We start from the raw sequence: 12,811 nt of genomic DNA, 5'->3' as shown, positions 1-12,811 counted from the left end.
TGAAGTGTAAACTTGTTTAATAAACCATATCTTTCATTTTCGATTTTTAATTCACGTAGTCCGGGAACTTTCCGGACAAACTGTGTATAAGGCATCACAAACTAACGAGGAGGTTTTTTGTCAAGGATATTATTAGTCAAGAAGGTCTTAAAGTCGTTATTCTTTAAAAAATTATATTTTAGTCTTTGTTTAAAAATATTATAAATGAAGTCAAGAGGGTAATTATTGTCAAGGAGAATGTTAATTATGTAGTCAAAGTTTTTATTATGAAAGTCAGGATGAGATAAAAAGAAGGCTCTATCAATAAGACCTGTCACTGTGCCTTTTTTCTGGTTAATCGGGTGGTTGGAAAGGAAATTCCAAATTGAATGGTTATTTTAAAACAAAAAGTCCTTTATATATATATATATATATATATATATATATATATAAAGGACTTTTTGTTTTAGAATAACCATTCAATTTGGAATTTATATATATATATATATACTCACATTTCCGCATAACATCCTGCGAACGGCTCCTTTAATGACCTTATATTCATATATTTATTAGTTTAGAAACTACAGAGCCCGAGAGTAATCTCTATTAATTATTAATTGTTAATTCGATTAAGATTAAAACGAAATTGATCGGTTCAGTCGTTACTGAAAAATTGCTCCGTGAAAATCTCAAATTTCTCAATACCTAAATTTCGCGTATAAGAGGCACAGTGTGCTCGCGCACATTACCGTGCTTCTTGATAAACTAAAGGATTTTAAAAATGACGCCAAAAATAAAAATCACATGGATTGTAATTACAAATTTCAAATTGTGATAACTTCAAAATAACGCACATTTTTGGATCTATGTTTATATCAACTTTTTTTCTCTTTTTATGTCTCTAATTACCTCCCGAGCGATTGACTTTTACTTTTGAAACATCCAATATGTACAGTCAATATATAGTCAAGACATGTGTAGTTTATACGTATATGTATATAATCAAAGTAGAGAATAACTTTCTTATTAGAAGAATAAAATAACTTTCTTATTAATACAATGCAACTTGTTTTAATATTTCCTTTGTGTTACATATTTAAAATGCACATTTGATTTATATTTTAAAAGTTATTTTAATATATTTTTAAATTCGATGACATATCTTCTCTTGTGTATATGAAGTTCTTATTCCAATTTGATTGCAGTTAATTAATATTTCAATGTCTGGCATTGCAAGCTAGGATTATAAATACTCGAAACGTTATTGCCTCGAGAGTTGAATCTCGTCTGCCGATATATTCATCGCAATGAGATAACAAATAGTATATTATGTGTATGTATATATATACCACAAGATATATTTCATTGCCGTATCACATATCGATGCTATACACGCAGGATGAACGGAATGGATTACCGATATATTATATTTAATCTCCGTACGAACCAATCTAATGTTATCAGTATTTTTATCTTCGCGCATGTTCTTCCGAATCCATGCTTCAGCTGAGCCATAAATAAGCAGATAAAAATAGCATATATATATATAGGATAAAGGTTTGGTCATTTCAATTCCGAAATAATATTTGGACTTTTCTTCAAAGTAGAAAATATACAACGTACAATATAATTTGCACTTTTTTATCATATTGAACGTAACATATCAAACGTTGAATTCTCTGAGCGCGAAGCTCGAATCAAAGATATGACGGAAATGTTTCTCTTTGTATTACTTATCTTTTATACCTTTTTTGCCTTTATACAACTCTAATGCATGCTTTTGCATATTGCTTTCCACTCTGTAAAGGCAACTCAAGTGTATAACCGGTGGCAACAGCAAATGATTCAACGGACCACGAAGCAAAGGCGTCAGCAAGAAGTGTTCGAGTGAATGCATATCCAATTACAGGACTGTGCCCGGTCAGGCGATCTTTGAAACCGAACTTCTGAACCGATCGACCTACCTAATTCCGCCTGGTGCTTTAATGAGTTGGTTTCTCTCTTTCGAACGATGAAACGCTCGGTTTATTCCATTAGTTAGTTCGTCTTAGTGGCAAAGTTCTACATTTTATGGATAATGGCGTTTCACGGAGTTAAGAGAGGAAATGACAAAAGCGAAAAACCCTGTCGCAACGGACACTTGAGAGCCATTTAAAATGCGTCTCGAGATGCGGCTGACTATAAATATCGGGATGAATCGTTCAAGTGCATTGGCCTAAATACTAAATCGCTCATCACAGTAGATCGAGTTGTATTACTGCAAATGCCTGCGTGCGGCGCGCGCGGCTTAAATATTGAACGAGAAATTTCCGCAAAACTCCGAAAGCGCTAATGAGACGTGAGATAATAAAGAAACACACGAAATGCATGCAACGTTAATAACACTAGTTCGATATACCGCTTCTGACAAAACTTTTGCAAAAAAAAAGAAAGAAAAGAAAAAGAAAATAAAACTCAGAAGGGAAAAAACACTCGCAGGTGAATTGAATATAAAACGACTTGATGCCACCGGCTCTTTTCCTTCTAGTTTTCTCTTTTTTGAATTTGCCATTTTTTGCACAGACATTACTACAAGATATAGTTACATACATTCTGATACTTCTGGTGCGGCAATAAGAGAAACTCAAAAACGGGCACTTCCTCTCGAATTTTTATGTGGCACGCAGCAAGCGCAAAGAAAAAAGAGGTCGGAAAAACGTTTCAATGCGCCGAAAAGTTTTCTTGATTGCTACGAAAAGAACGGAATGAAAATAGATTTTAATATGTCTTTTTATATGAACCGGTCGTCAGAACCGCGATAACAATAAAAAGAACTTACAACAGCGGAAAAAACAAGGAAGTTTGACTACATTTTCATTCGCCATTACAAACGTCAAAACGCTATTTAAATACAAGTTATTTTGCATATTAAATATCATATTATCATCCGCTATTGTTTCCGAATAAATGCGTCATAAACGTTTACTTTGTATTGCGTTTCGGCTCTTTCATTGTTTCCTCCTACTAACTTGTATACACATTTTGTCGCGAAATAAAATGCATCGTGATAATATATTTGTAGACATAGTGAAATGTATAAATGTATACCGCGTCGACGACGACGTCCCAACGCTCGTTGGCGCCGAGATTAATTAGTCATGGAAATAATAATTTACTTCGTCACTCGCATATAATCATACAATTATGCGGTTATTTATAAATGAGCGGAATTAATCAGCTGCTCTCGTGACCGCCTCGGGGCGAGAAACTTCCGCCGAAATAAATTTTCATAATCCCGACACCCAAGTTGGATTCAAGCACCTTTAACGCTCAAGCATATTACCTGCACGTAATCTTGCTCTAATAATCTGCTGTGTCGCACGTACTGATCTGCGTTTATGCAAGCCGATCATTATGGAAAAGCGGACATGCGAAAATATATACACATACAGCTATAGACAAACAATTTTCATGCTACTATATACAGAATTATATCTCCGAACACAAACACTACAGAACAGTTCAAGTTCGCAACATCGTTTCAAGTGTTGCTTAAAAGTTTAAGTTTTGTTAAAAAATATATTGTACATTGTATATATAAGTATCTGTATCATGTGCGATATAATTTTGCTTACATTTTTAATAAATAAAAAAGTAAAACACTGCATTTTTTTACCATATCATGAATGTAGATATTTTTTTTTTTTTTGAAAAAAGATGCTTTGTGAAAAGAATGTATATATAAAATTATTTTATTTATTTTTAAAATATATGAGTCACTATTATGAGATTTATCAACAGTTTGTTAGGTTAATAAAATGATGTATGCTTTATAATATGTGTAGAATTTGTCATAACAACGTGCAATTTGTCGCGAACAACGTGCGATGCTCACCGTCGTTGGTTCGCGCGTGAGGCGGCGACGAGCTAACAGTCGGAAAATTTCCGGAGGCATTGTCGCGAGGTTGCGACTGCGGTCCTTCGAGGTTTGGACTTGGGCTGAACTCTCCCTTAAAGTCGGCCCGGTCGAAACCTTCCTCTGGCTCCAACTTCTCTTCGTCCGAGTCGCTGTCGCCCTGATCGTATTGATCTCGTAACACCGATCTCGGAACTGAAACAAAAAAACTTTTCAAGTCTCTTGCTTGTTGTGTAATGGACTCCATCAGCGGCACATCAAATATACACGGAGCACTTCTCTTCATACAAGATAAGACACAAAAAGAAACAAAAAACAATTTAGCATATGTCACGATAAAATGATCGTCGCTTCCAGTATTAAAATTCAAGAAAAGTCTGCGATTGTTGAAGTTTGAGAGAGAACTCATCACGTGTTTTGCGAGTAAAAAATTCAAAAGGAATCAATATTCCCCATAAATGCACTTCTCACGCATATGGCGTTAATATGATTATTTGATGCTATATCCAAACTTTCTCCAGTAAAATTGTGAGAAATAAAAGATAAAATCATGAAAAATAGAAAATATAGATATACGAATAAAAAAATAAAAATGAAGAGATCCGTTTTCATGATGTGTAGTTAATACATGCTAGTAACAATGCTGCATTTGCACTACTTGAAAGCTCTATCAAATCAGAATGGAATGCTACTTATCGTGATACACAATAGTTATCGTGCTTACTCAATGCTGCCTATTTTTCATTGCGCGCGCGTCGCAATAAACCTCGCTCAGTTCACGCTTGTAAATCCGCGACGTGAAATAGTTCCGTTACGCGGTCGGTCGCGAAATAACGACATATCGAGGTAAAATGTGACCGTATGTGGATATTTCGAGAAACGGCGTCGATCAACTGAGAAATCAGGAAATCGTGACGTAAAAGTACATGGAATAAAAAATATGTAAAAAAGTCCGCCAGTCGTAGCTCTTCCGCATAATTTCATTTCAATATGATATGTATGCGTGTGTGTATGTGTGTGTACATACGGAGTGGCATCAAAAACAAAATAAATTAATATCTTTCAAAAAATGATTGGTTGAAAAAACGCAAAACCAGGTTGATTTTTAGGAGGAAACCAATTTTTCGACGTAAAATTCTTATCCCTAGCTTAAAATTCTTTAAAGAGCCAACTCCTCAAAACTTTTTAATAAAAGAATTAAATAATACATTAGTATAAAAATCTTTTAATTTCTTACATTCTTAGGTTTAATTTTTTAAATTCAATCAATTTGTTTAGAAGATAGATAGATTTAGAAGATACAAGGCAAGGAATGTTTTAAGACATCCAAAATGTTTTGAATTCTGAATCATTACTTTTACGGTAAATATGCTACAATATTTTAGTTTTTTAAACGAAGAAGTAAGTAAGGCTCTTGAAATTCTAAACTAACATTAAATTGGTCATTAAGAGCCAAACACTGGGTGTTCATACGAATATATAAATATATACATATATATGTTATTTCAGTGTAATAACTGCATTTTGAATTAAAAATTCAATTCTTTGATTCATATAGGATACTGGATTTGAATCACATATATAAGAATTACCCGTTCACCCTATCTAATTTTAAAATATTGCAAAAAAACAACACCTCAATTAAAAGTCAAACATGGAATTTCTCGCTTTCCGTGCGATTGTCTTCCCAATTTGGCCACCGAAGTATTTGTGTTTCGTTTTTATATATATTCATTTTGCATGAACATTCAGCGTTTGGCTCTTAAAGGCCAATTTAATGTTAATTTTTAAGTTTTTTTTATATTTGGTTTTTGTATTGAAGGAAGGAAGGCCTTGCAAGTTGCTAAAGCAAAATCTAAAAAAACTATTATATAATGCAAAACACTTTTAAGGAAATTTAAAAAAATAAAAATGCAAAACAAGAATGACCCTAAAAATCGCCCGTTTTGGGATCCTCAAATTTTAAATAGTGTGCTAAATGATAGCTTATGATGAGATAGTGATCGCAGAAAAATTTTAGATTGAGCCAAAGTTACTAAGTTGAGTGAGAAAATCGGTATCGTGAGATACGTCATAAATAAATCAAAACTGTCTATTGGAACTCACTGATTTTGATGGGACAACTTCGCACACTTGTAGAAGTATGACAAATAATTGACATATTTTTTTATATCAGAAGTGCACTCTAAAGAATGACAACCTCTCAAATTGAAAGGAGATTTTCACGTTTTAATTAGAATTCATATATATTCTGCGTGATTGAATAGATAAAGTGAATTTGGAAAATTTTTGTAGTCGCTGATTAACAAAACTTCGGGACTAGTATTTCAAATCAAAATGGCGGACATTAACTAATTAACTTTTATAATTATCAATTGACACGCACAAAATGATTATTTACACGTTTAAGATCGTTGCTTACGACTCTGAACATCGAGGTTGTCACTTTAGAGTGCACTTCTGATATAAAAAACATGCACAGTGCATTCAAAAAGTTTCGGGACTGATGTTGTATAAAATCGAAAAGTGGCGCTATCTGTGTTTCCATTGCGGAACTTTTTTTTTCACTCTTCCTTTAGCTACTGTAAAAATTTCAAAGCGCTATCTCGATTCAGTAGCGAGTGCGAAGTGTCGGAAGTGTGTGTATTTGATTACGCGTGTCACGATCTTTACGATGGAGCAACGTGCTGCAATTAAATTTTGTTTTAATTTGAAGAAATCCGCTTCGAAAACACTTGAAATGTTGTATCAAACTATGGAATGGCGGAGTCATGGTGAAGGGCGGCCGGTGAAAATCCGCGCGGCGAAATCCAAAATCAAAACAATGCTCATCTCTTTTTTCGATTCTCATGGCATTATCCATAATGAATTTGTTCCTCCGGGCCAAACAGTGAATGCTGCCTTTTACAAAGATGTTCTCGACAGATTATTGAAACGAATAAGGCGCGTGCGGCCGGAACAGTACCGGTCCGGCGATTGGTTCCTTTTGCATGACAACGCACCGGCGCATATGTCAATATTAGTGTCGCAGTTTTTAGCCAAAAAAGAGGTCACAGTCATCAACCACCCCCCGTATTCGCCAGATTTGGCTCCTGCAAACTTTTTTTTGTTCTCGAAATTAAAAACGATGATGAAGGGAGCGTTTTGACGATGTTACGGACATCCAAAGGAACGTGTCATCAGGGAAATTTCAGAAGAGGCTTTTTTTGGAGCCTTCCAGCGACTCTACAAACGATCAAAAATTTATATAGAAAGAGGAGAGGAGTATGTTGAAAGCTGAATAAACCATTTTTACATAACTTGTGTTTTCCTTCTTAAAAAAAATTAGTCCCGGAACTTTTCGAATGCACTGTGTATATATGTCGATTATGTGTCATAATTTTACAGGTGTGCAAAGTTGTCCCATCCAAATCAGTAAGTTCCAATAGACGGTTTTGATTTATTTGTGACATATGTCACGATACCAATACTCTTTTCTCACTCAACTTAATAACTTTGACCTCGCGTATCTCCAAAACGAAAATTAGGCTTAATCTAAAATTTTTCTGCGATCAATTTCTCATCATGAGCTATCATTTAGCACACTATTTAGTTCAAAATTTGAAGATCCCAAAACGGGTGAAATTTGATCCCTTTTTAGGGTCACTTTTTATGTAACACAATCGGCTTTTTTAGAAAATTCGATAACGATACGTTACCGTATCGATAAATGTCTTGACAACAAATGTCGTCAAGAATGTACAGTAACGCTTCAAGCAGAATCTGTTATTGCATGAAAGTTGGTAGTCAACATTTCGAATAATTATCACGCTAATTTACAATAGCATATTTTTAGATACCTCTATTGGTTAATGAACTGATTCATTAATTAATATGAAGATTTGTATGTTTTATTGTTAGATTTAACATCCTGTATCTTCGAATTGATCAAATTTTAAAAAATCAAATGTAAAAATATACAAAATTGAAAGACCTTTCTAATGATATATCATTTGACTCTTCTTTCCATCTACAGTCGAGTCTCCGTAATTTTCGTATTCTGTAATTTGGCAAACTTCTCTATTAGTTTTTCGCGTGAGGAGAGAGCTTTCCTTTCCAGCAAACACAGATACATAAGGCCTGTTCTACAATACAGTCGTAAGCTGTAAGTTGTAAGAAATTGACCACTCACAATCGATTATTCTTCTGTGATTTGTCTGTTATTTGGATTGATGAGGACTGGACATGGAAGGAAAGGGAGATAAAAAGAAAATTGGGAAAAATAGCAGTAGAGGAAAGGCAAAAAGGAAAGAATGTATGGGTGGAGGGAGATAAAATGAGAATTGAAGGTGATTGGTGGAAGTGGAACGAGGAGTTAGGGGAATTGGAAAAGATGAGAAAGATTGAGAGAAGTGAGCGGAAGGAAACAGAAGAAAGATTAGGGAAACAAAGAGAGGAAAGAGGGGAGAAATGATAAAATAGAGAGAGGGGGAAAGAGAGGAAAAGATAGAGATGGTCATGGGAGGGAGAAGGAAGGAAGATAAGAAAAAAATGGATAAAATAAGAAAGATAACTGTTTTGAAATGTTGCAGGAATGAGAAAAGGGAAATTTGGGAAGGATTAAGGGAGTGGGATATAATGTGTTTGATGGAAACATGGGTAGATGAAAAAGGATGAAAAAAAGTGAGAGGCATGCTGCCGAGAGAGTATAATTGGAAGGTGCAGTGGGCAAAGAAAAGAAATAAAAAAGGTAGAGCAAAAGGGGGTATGATGATGGGGGTAAAAAAGGAACTAGAATGGAAGGAAAAAGAGAATTGGAAGGAAAGGGAGAGGATTCTGGTTAAAAATATAAAAATAGGAGATGGATGGTGGAAGGTGATAGTACTGTACAATAGCGAAGGAGTGGAAAGAATGTTGGATGAGATAAAGGGTTTAATGAGAAAAAAGAAGAGGATGTGAGAACAATTTTAGAAGGGAATTTTAATGCAAGAACGGGAAGGGAAGGTGGGGAAATGGTGAAGAAGAAGAAAGTGGAGAAGTAGTAAGAAGATTGAAAGATAGGAAGATCAATGCGGAGGGAAAAAAGGTGGTGAATAAAATAGAAGAGGTGGGATGGTCTATTTGGAATGGAGACACGAAAGGGGATGAAGATAGGGAGGTGACATATACTGGAGGGAGAGGGGAGTCGGTAATTGACTATGTGATAGAGGAGGCGTGGTTGAAGGAGGAGGTGGAAAAAATGGTAGTGGAAGACAAAATGGATTCAGATCATCATCCTGTGGTAGTATGGGTAAGAGTGAGAGGAAGTGGAATGAAAAGAAGAAAGGAAGAGATGGAAAAAAAGATAGAAAAGATAAGGTGGTCGGAAGAAGGTAGTCAGCGGTTGGAAGAAGAATTGGAAAAAAGGGAAACGGGAGAAAAAAAAGATAGAGGTTGAATGGGAGGAGATGAAAAAATTGGTAAGGAAGGTGTTTAAAGGGGAAGAAGGAGAGAAGAAAAAAATGGAAAAGGATGGTGGGATGAGGAGTGTAGAGAAAAGAAAAAAAGGGTAAGAAGAGAACTAAGGAGATGGAGGATGGATGAAGGGGAGAAGGAGGACTTTAAGAGAGAGAAAAAGGAGTATAGAGAATTATGTGAAAAAAGAGAAGAGAAAAGAATAGGGGGTGGGAGGAGATGGTAAAGAGAGCAAGAACAGAAGGGCAAGTGTGGAGGATTGTGAATAGGGAAAGGAGAAGAAAAAGAAGGAAAGGTGTGGAGATAGAATTGAAAGAGTGGGAGGATTATTTTAGAAAGCAATTCGGAGGGGTGGAGTGGAAAGTAGTAATAGAAGAGAGAATAGAATTAAGGAAAGATGATGAGGAGGAGATACGATGAGAGGAAGTAAAGAAGGTGATAAAGAATATGAAGAATGGAAAGGCGGTGGGAAGAGATGGGATTCCTGCAGAGGTGTGGAAGTATGAAGGAGTGGGATTGAAGGAATGAGTGTATAAGGATGTGTAGAAGGAATGAGTGTATAAGGTGTGTGTAAGGAGATGGGAAGGCTGGATAAAGGACTGGGACGAGGGGATTATAGTGTCAGTGTTGAAAAGAGGAGAGAGAAATAAGGTAGAGGAGTACAGAGGAGTGACGCTAACCTCGACTCTGTATAAAGTGTACGCGGGAGTATTGGCAGAGAAAAAAAAATAAAAAAAAAATCACATGTAAAAATTTACATGTGAACATATATATGTATATATATATATATATATACACGCTTATTTCCACACAACATCCTGGTGTAGGCTCTCATGACCATTTAAATATATATTTCTAAGTTGTTAACTTTCGGAGCCTTTAGATTCTTCACTTTACAATTTACGCGGGTGGAAGAAAGCGTCATTTCCGTTTCATCTTTAATAGTAGTATGAAGTATTGCGAGACAAACTCCAAGTGCCTCGGTGGCCTAACAGGGAAGGCGACGGCCCGGAAAGCCGGAGATTCCAGGTTCGACTCCTGGCTGAGGAGTTTTTTTCGCAATATTTTAATTTAATCTCGGGGGGTATACGGGGTCTTTCATATATGAGATGCAAACCAAGCATCCTATATGATTTTTAGAATTGAAATTTCAATTCAAAAAATCACATGTAAAATATATATATATATATATATATATATATATATATATATATATATATATATACACGCTTATTTCCACACAACATCCTGGTGTAGGCTCTCATGACCATTTAAATATATATTTCTAAGTTTAATAAAAAGGTTTGAAAGGTATATAAAAGGGAAAGGATTGGAGTTAAATGTGGAAAAGTCTAAGGTGCTGAGATTTAGAAAAGGTGGGGGAAGAGATAAAAAGGCGGTATGGTATTGGAGAGGAAAAAAATAGAGGAAGTGAAAAAGTTTAAATACTTAGGATTCATATTTCAGAGGAATGGAGGGTTGGATGAGCAAATTAAGGAAAGAGTAAAGAATGAGGCAGGTGTGGGGAATCGGAAAGAGAAGATTTGGAAGGGATTGGGGGAAAAGAGTTTGGCTCTTTGATACGTTGGTATGGTCGGTGGTAGGATATGGAGTAGAAGTGTGGGGATGGAAGGAGTAGAGGAAGATAGAAAGTTTGCATGAAAGATATTTGAGGTAAGTATTGAATGTGGAGTGGACGACACTGGGTTATATGATAAAGAAGGAGTTGCAGAGAGAGTTATTGAGAGGAAGGGCGGGAATAAGTGCAGTGGAATATTAAGAAAGAATTAGAAGAGGAGAGGGGGGATGATTTGTGAGAAGATGTTGGGAGGAAATAAGGTGTAGAGTGGAGAAAAGGAAAGAGATGTCGGAATGGGAAAGGGAGATAGTAGAGTTTTACAGTAGAAGAGGGATGGAGACAAGTTCGGAGGAGGAGGAAGAAAATTATGACGGGGAGAGGATGGATAAATTAATAGAAAAAGAAAAGGAGATGCAGAGAAGTGAGAGATGGGAGAGAGAATTAAAAACTTGAAATATAACAGATGATATCAGAGAATAAAAGGTAAAGGAATTCCGGGATACTTGAAGAAAAGATGGGATGAAAAGAGATGGCAGAGAGTAGCGAGGTACAGATTAGGGAATGAGATGAGAAATGGAAAGTACTGGAAAGAAGATGATGGGAGGAAGTGTCGGATGTGTGGTATAGAGGAAGAGAATTGAAAGGATGTATGGGAAGAGTGCGTGGATTGGGGAGTAGACGGAAGTTGGGAGGAAATGGTGGAGGTGATATTGGGAGAGAAAGGAGAAGGGGAGGAATGGTTAAAGAAAGTAGAGGAATGGACAGGAGTGAAAAGTGAAAAGAAGGAGGGCGAGGAGGATGTGAATGGAAGCGAGAATGAGGATGGGTGAAAGTATGAAATGGAGTGAAGGTGTATGAAAGTAGGAGAGAGAGTGAGAGATTGAATTGAAGTGGATGAGGGAGAAAGAGGGAAAGAAGCGCCGGAAGTGGGGGTCCAAAATAGGATAGGGCAAGTTACATGGGATAAATGTGTGTGTGTGTGTAGGAGCAAAATAGAATAGGTTAAGTTTTAGGTTAAGTTAGATGTAAGGAAACTAGTTGTAAGGCGGTATTGTAAGGTAGTAAGTAAGATAGTAAGTAAGAATGTAAATAGATTGTAATCCAGAAGGGAATCAATCAAATCTTATCTGATCTAATCTAAATCAGAAGTCAGAAGCAAGAAATTGACTAATCATAATCGATTATTCTTCCGTAATTTGACTGTAATTGGTCAATTTCTTGCTTCTGACTTCTGATTTATTACTAATATCTCATTGTAGAAGGCCCTTAACTATTAAAAAAATGGTCAAAGCCCGAAGCACGGGTGTTCCTAAGATTGACTGGTCAATGCGCGAAACAACCAAGCGTCTTGGTCAAAGCCCAAAATAGTTTTTTAGCGTACTTTTTATTGTACGCTACTGTATCGTAGTAACATATATAGAATAGATTAGTTAGGTTAGGTTAGGTTAGGTTTTCACGGGGAGGAAGTGACCGTTACGGTAATATAAGATACAAACAAAATATTTTATTTGTCTCAAATGTCTATTTGAGCTTTGACCAAGATGCTTGGTTCCGCATTGACCAGACAATTCTAAGAACGCCCATGCTTCGGGCTTTGACAATAACATGTTTATAAAATACATCACGAGACTGTTCTTTTTTACTTTACTTTCTATACTAGTTTGTACTAAAAGTATCATGTCCTTTATTAAATCAATATATATTTTCACAACCATACATTTTTTTTTTTTATATAAAATCTTCAAATTCTATTCACCAATAAATCACTCGATCATATCTACAGGGTCCGCCACTTAAATCCGGACAAATTTGAATTTGACATTCCCATCATATTAGAATGCAGCAGTAGGTGCCATATGACCTAAAGATAGGTTAGAGACGTCGATAAGACATTAATAACCTTAAAATGGCCGAGTCGTTCA

At 35.8% G+C, this 12,811-nt stretch overlaps 1 protein-coding gene across 2 annotated transcripts in view; it reads right to left on the bottom strand.

Moving 5' to 3' along the window:
- Positions 1-3,800: 3,800 nt before the first annotated feature.
- LOC109856766 (protein eva-1 homolog C) overlaps positions 3,801-12,811 on the bottom strand; it is a 336,019-nt gene continuing 327,008 nt past the window's right edge. For both annotated transcript variants that reach the window (XM_020432398.1, XM_020432399.1), the window contains exon 6: positions 3,801-4,072. In XM_020432398.1, the coding sequence (XP_020287987.1) occupies positions 3,813-4,072 (260 nt within the window). In that variant the 3' untranslated portion in view covers positions 3,801-3,812. The remainder of the gene's footprint in view (positions 4,073-12,811) is intronic.

Source organism: Pseudomyrmex gracilis, unplaced genomic scaffold (genome assembly GCF_002006095.1).
Source record: "Pseudomyrmex gracilis isolate BER0280 unplaced genomic scaffold, ASM200609v1 scaffold_134, whole genome shotgun sequence".
NCBI lineage: Eukaryota > Metazoa > Arthropoda > Insecta > Hymenoptera > Formicidae > Pseudomyrmex > Pseudomyrmex gracilis.
This window is presented reverse-complemented; position numbering and strand designations above follow the sequence as displayed.